Source organism: Spinacia oleracea, chromosome 4 (assembly GCF_020520425.1).
Source record: "Spinacia oleracea cultivar Varoflay chromosome 4, BTI_SOV_V1, whole genome shotgun sequence".
NCBI lineage: Eukaryota > Viridiplantae > Streptophyta > Magnoliopsida > Caryophyllales > Amaranthaceae > Spinacia > Spinacia oleracea.
Window position 1 is genome coordinate 160,992,675 of NC_079490.1, and position 5,568 is coordinate 160,998,242.

The following is a 5,568-nucleotide window of genomic DNA, read 5'->3' on the forward strand; positions in this document are numbered from 1 at the left end:
AAGAAATTAATATATCCACAATCCATAAGTCATAAAATATAGTCTCTTTATGTATTATTTTCAAAGTTGGTGAATCAAGAATCAACAAAATTTTAATATCTTATTTTATCTATAATCATTAGGCGAACCTAAAATTGACAAAATAAAATAAAATAATAGAACTATGACCCATGGACCCAAAGAATGATAAACAAAAAAAAGAAGTTGAAATAAAAATACAAATATACTCTACAAACCAGTGAACCACACAATTGGAGAGAAACACAAGTAATAGAGTCGAACCTTCGACCTTCCCGGCCTTGGAAAACATAAGGTTTCCCTCAGTTGCCTCTGAGACGAATATTAATAAGTGATTCATTTTGACATATTTAGTATATATATATAATTCTATCAATAACTTTTTTTTTCTCTCTTTTTCTGTTGGTGTTTCGAGGGAATGGGGGTGCAACTGTACCCCTTGTCCTCCCCTTTTATCTGCCACTGTGGGGCGGGGATGAGCATGAAAATATGTAAAAATTTGAATGTCATAAATAAATTAGATATTGTAAGTTTGTAAAATAAGTTTTTACGTACTCCTACTTAATTACGTATGGAAGATTTTTTAGTCTGAAATAGAAGCTCACTAATAGTCTAATACTCCTATCTTAATCAATTCAGCACTACATTATGACATCACTACAAGAAATTGTACCATTAACGACGGAAAATTTCGTTGCTAAAGACCAATAATTGTTGATTACAATACAAGAAATTGTACCATTAACGACGGGAAATTCCGTCGATAAAGGTCAATAATTGTTGATTAACGACGGGATTTCCTGTCGCGAACCCGTCATAAGATTAAAAGGGGGCCGTCGTTAATGAAAAATCCCGTAGTTAACCCGTCATAAAAGACATTTGCGACGGTTGTTCCAGTCTTTGTTGGGTTTTGCGACGGGATTTTGACCCGTCGTTATTAGGTTGTCATAAAAGATACAAATTCTTGTAGTGTTAACGACGAGATTTCCCGTCACGAATCCATCAGAAAAGGAGGTCGTCATTAATGGAAAATCTTGACGTTAACCCTTTGTAAAAGACATTCACGACGGTTGTTCCCGTCTTTGTTTAGTTTTTATCCCCGTTAAAAAAGGCTTTTGCGATGGGATTTTTGACCCGCCGTTATTTGATTGTCATTAAAGATACAAATTCTTATAGTGCATTATGCTATTGCGCGCGTTCAAAGCACGGAGAATCTCCTATATGGAGATGCCGACTATGCATGAATCAATGATCGAATGCCTACTTTAATTTTGATCCAGTTTTTGTATATATATGGGCCTAGTTCTATATGAAAGGATAATTACTTGAATTCAGAAACGAAAATGATAAAGTTCGCAATATGCGACCTTTAAGCCGTGTCACAATGATGACATGACATGCTTATGTGTAATTATTTAAATTGAAAACTAAAATATTTAACTTATATAACCTATTATACATGTTTCAGAAAAAGGTAGAAATTTTTTAATTTAATATTCTAATTTGTTTTCTTTTTTATATCGACTAACTTATTTACATATTTTCATGGCGAATTTGTCAAATACAACCTAATAAAGTTCTGTATTTGCCCATTACAACCTCAAATTTTTAATTTTGCCAATTACAACCTCAAACTTGTGCATCTATTTTAGATTACAACCCGAAATCATTTTCCGGCAAAAATCACCGGAAGATGATGTCATAAAGTTATTAAAAAATGACGAAGTGCATAATATCTATAAAAAAAATTATTTTTTCGATTTTTTTGTTTTAATTCTTATTTATCGATTTTATTTTTTATAGACATTATGTAATTTTTTTTAATAACATTATGACATCATCTTCCGGTGATTTTGGAAAACCACATTGGGTTGTAATTTAAAATGGATGTATAAATTTAAGGTTAGTTGAAATTGGTAAAATTAGAAATTTGTGGTTGTAATAGGCAAATAGAGAACTTATTAGGTTGTATTTGGCAAATTTTTCTATTTTCATAGTAAAAATATTCTGATGACGCATAGCCTATGTGGCGCCTATATGTACCCATTAAACTTCGACACGTAAGATGGCGACAACTAAATGTTGTCGCAACTTGCGACTTTTATCATCACCCATACAAATCTTAAATATTTTTTGAAATAAATAATTATATTATTTAATTTATTTAATTTGTAAATTAGAATATTAATATTTTCTTACCTTTTCTGTAACATGTATAATAAATTTTATAAGTTCAATATTTTACTTTCCAATTTAAATCATGACATTTATGCATGTCATGTTATCATTGTGACACGGCTTAAAGGTCGCAAGTTACAATCTTTATCATTTTCGAGCAAAGATATGAAGTCATAGAAATACTGTTATATAAGGAATAATATATATATATATATATAGCAAAACAGTGAATAATGCCTTTGTGAGAATACTCCCACATTGCTTACATAAAAGGCTACTTTATTACAGTGTAATCACCAATGATATATGAAAGAAGATTAGAAACCATTCTTCAGGGGAGAGGCCACTTTGTAGTATACTCCGTACAAGATACTAACGAGTGACGATACGTGTCTTATTATTAATTAGAAACAAAATACGTTCCAAGGCGCGCACATAACCATATTAATTAGACAAGTTACATGAGATGATGAAAATTAAGGTAGCCAAAGACTTGAACGTCATCCATACACAAGAAGTACGTTAAGAGCATTAGCAATCCTGATCAATTACTGGACATGCAAAATCAATAAAAAGAAGTATTAGCTACATATATAATTATTATGATCCAATTAATTTGAGTGATAATTTTATATCTAGTCCTTCGTAGTACAAAGGATATAGTACCTCGTTCACATAGAGCCCAATGGACTGAACATAGTTGTTGTGCAGTGTTCCAAAAAATCCAACAACACGACCAGCTGATGGTACTTGTGAGCGAAAATTAGACAAATACGCCGTGTGCGGACCTCCTCCATAAGGTCCATAACCGTCTTGATTAAAATTAGTATGTATCATTAACTTGGTCACGTCAACATTTTGGTGCCATTTTCCAATTGAACCACTTATATTTGTTATATACTCGTCATATTTGAGTTTAATCTGTATAACATGTAACAATTATAACTAGATCAGAATATAAATAACGAAGATGATAAAGATGACAACATGCGACCTTTAAGTCGTGTCACAATGATTACATAGCGCAGCATGCTTATGTAGTTATGTGTCATGATTTAAATTGAAAACTAAAATTTTTAACTTATAGTATAACTTAATATACATGTTTCAAAAAAAAGTAAGAAAAACTTAATATTCTAATTTGTTTCCTTCTTTATATCGACTGCCTTATTTACTTATTTTCATAGTAAAAATATTGCATTAATAGTAAAAATATTCTGATGACGCATAGCATACATGGCGCATATATATACCAATTAAACCCCAACAAGTGAGATTACGACAACTAAATGTTTTCGCAACTTGTGATATTTATCATCTCCCTATAAGTAAAGGAAATTGAATAAAGGATTAGAAAAAGAAGATTGACCTTGTGTTCAGCATTTCCACCATCGCCGCCAAACTTCCGTTGATTGTTTGTAGTGATGAATGTGATAGAATCAACAACTGCGCCAGTGTTTATGATTATTTCTCTTAAATTCTCAGTTGGTTCAAGCATTATAGTCCATGGTTGGCCAGTTTGATGGCCGTAAGGCCCGTAATTCTTCACACTCTGACTCTCCTTCAATAAAAACAAATATGTGTTCATAATCCACTATTTTCTCATTTTCTTAATTCACGTGGCCCAGATATATTTGCAATTAATAGAGAACGGAAGAAGTTTTTTTAAATGTTACCTTTTCAACATAGACTCCAAGGGAAACAAGATTGCAATCAAGTGCACTTCCAAAGAACCCAACAAGATTGCTGCCTTTTTCAATTGGAGATGAAAAGTTGCATACACTTTTGGTTAATTGTTTGAAGCCAAATGGACCATATCCACGCTTATTCAAACTAGTATGGATCCTCAATTTGGATATCTTATTCGTATCTCCAGATTGTCCACTGATTCCAGTTACGAATTCACCTAATTTGAGCACAACCTTCATAATAAAATGAAGCAAAACATACATTATGATTGGAATTAAATCTGAAATAAATAAATAAAAACGTAGTGTAGTACGTAGTATAAATAAAGGTTTGAAGTTTTATGTATGCGCATGCATATGTATGACCTTGGATTCATTTCCGCCTTTGCCGCCATATATGCTGGTTCCTTGACCAGTAATGGTGAACCCAATTGCATCCACAATCAATCCATGCCTTATTATTATTTCTCTTATCTCTTGATCATCTTCAAGTTGAATGGAAAAGTTTTCTTCGGCCTCCTTATTACCATATGGTCCGTACTTCTGCAACAACAACGAATTTTTTTCTCCGTAACTACATAAGGAGAGGATTAATTTAAAACTATTTAAACATTGTTAATTAATAAAACAAATGTTGTTGATGTTTTGTTGGAGGATAACCACCATGAACATGTTTTAACTTTAACACTACAAGAATTTGTATCTTTAATGAGAATCTAATAACTATAGGTCAAAAATCATGTCGCAAAAGACTTTTGCAACGGGGCTAACAACCAAACAAAGACGGGAACTACCGTAATAAAAGACATTTACGACGGATTAACGACGAGATTTTTCATTAATGACAGCCCCTTTTTATGACGGGTTCACGACAGGAAATCCTGTCATTAATCAACTATTATTGGCCTTTTAGCGACGGAATTTCCCGTCGTTAATGGTACAATTTCTTGTAGTGTAACTATTTATTTTAGTGTTCCAAGCTTGCATTCAAAAAATAACACAAATGAATTACTGCGTAAGATTTAAAAAGAAAAATCATACACCTGGAGTTGAGCCATTTTCTCAGCTTTTGAAGATGAGTCGGAACTTAGCTTGCAATAATTAAAAAGTTTAATTAGTGCAATGAATTGATGTGGTAAGGTGTAGATTATTGGTCGGATATATATAGAGGGTGCTAAATCTGGGAAGGGGACCAAGAATATATTCCTTCATCTACGACTTGTTTGTTCATTTTTGTTATCATAAATTCATAAGGAAAAACCACACTTACAGTAAAAATGATAATTGTTTTTGTTTTTGTTTTAAGATCCTTACATTGAAATTAATAATTATAAAGAACATTTTTAAAATGGAGCTAGTAATTAATTAATATTTTAAGATAAGACAAGCAAATTAGAGAGTGACATCTGTAATTAGCATCAAATCGATTTGCTTGTCTTATACTTCTTTCGTTTCATAATATTACTCAGGTTTACCATTCATATGGTTAATTAGTAGTATAAAAAATAAAAAATAAAAATTGTCGATCTCATACGATTTCTTTTTTAACATACAGAGGGAGTAATATACTATCCCAAGAGTCTAATTTCAAAATTCCATTTTATATCAAATTTTTTAAATATCAAATTTTTTAAATTTTTACAAATGCGAAATTAAAATTTTTAATGGTCAAAGTAGTGCATTG

General features: G+C 31.5%; 1 protein-coding gene across 1 annotated transcript; it reads right to left on the reverse strand.

The window, feature by feature from the left end:
* Positions 1-2,376: 2,376 nt before the first annotated feature.
* Positions 2,377-5,085, reverse strand: LOC110800158 (mannose/glucose-specific lectin). The gene is made up of 6 exons (XM_022005449.2): positions 4,928-5,085; positions 4,251-4,427; positions 3,873-4,118; positions 3,566-3,757; positions 2,863-3,117; positions 2,377-2,747 (listed from the first exon to the last, which is right to left on the reverse strand). Exons 1-6 carry the CDS (start codon positions 4,940-4,942, stop codon positions 2,745-2,747), a joined length of 888 nt encoding a protein of 295 aa, XP_021861141.2. The 5' UTR covers positions 4,943-5,085; the 3' UTR covers positions 2,377-2,744.
* Between the last annotated feature and the right edge of the window lie 483 nt (positions 5,086-5,568).

Coding starts and splice junctions, on each gene's coding strand:
- LOC110800158 (XM_022005449.2), bottom strand. Junction 3,758..3,872: donor TTGGAGTCTATGTTGAAAAG/GTAACATTTAAA, acceptor TTTTTATTGAAG/GAGAGTCAGAGTGTGAAGAA. Junction 3,118..3,565: donor GTGGAAATGCTGAACACAAG/GTCAATCTTCTT, acceptor CATGTTATACAG/ATTAAACTCAAATATGACGA.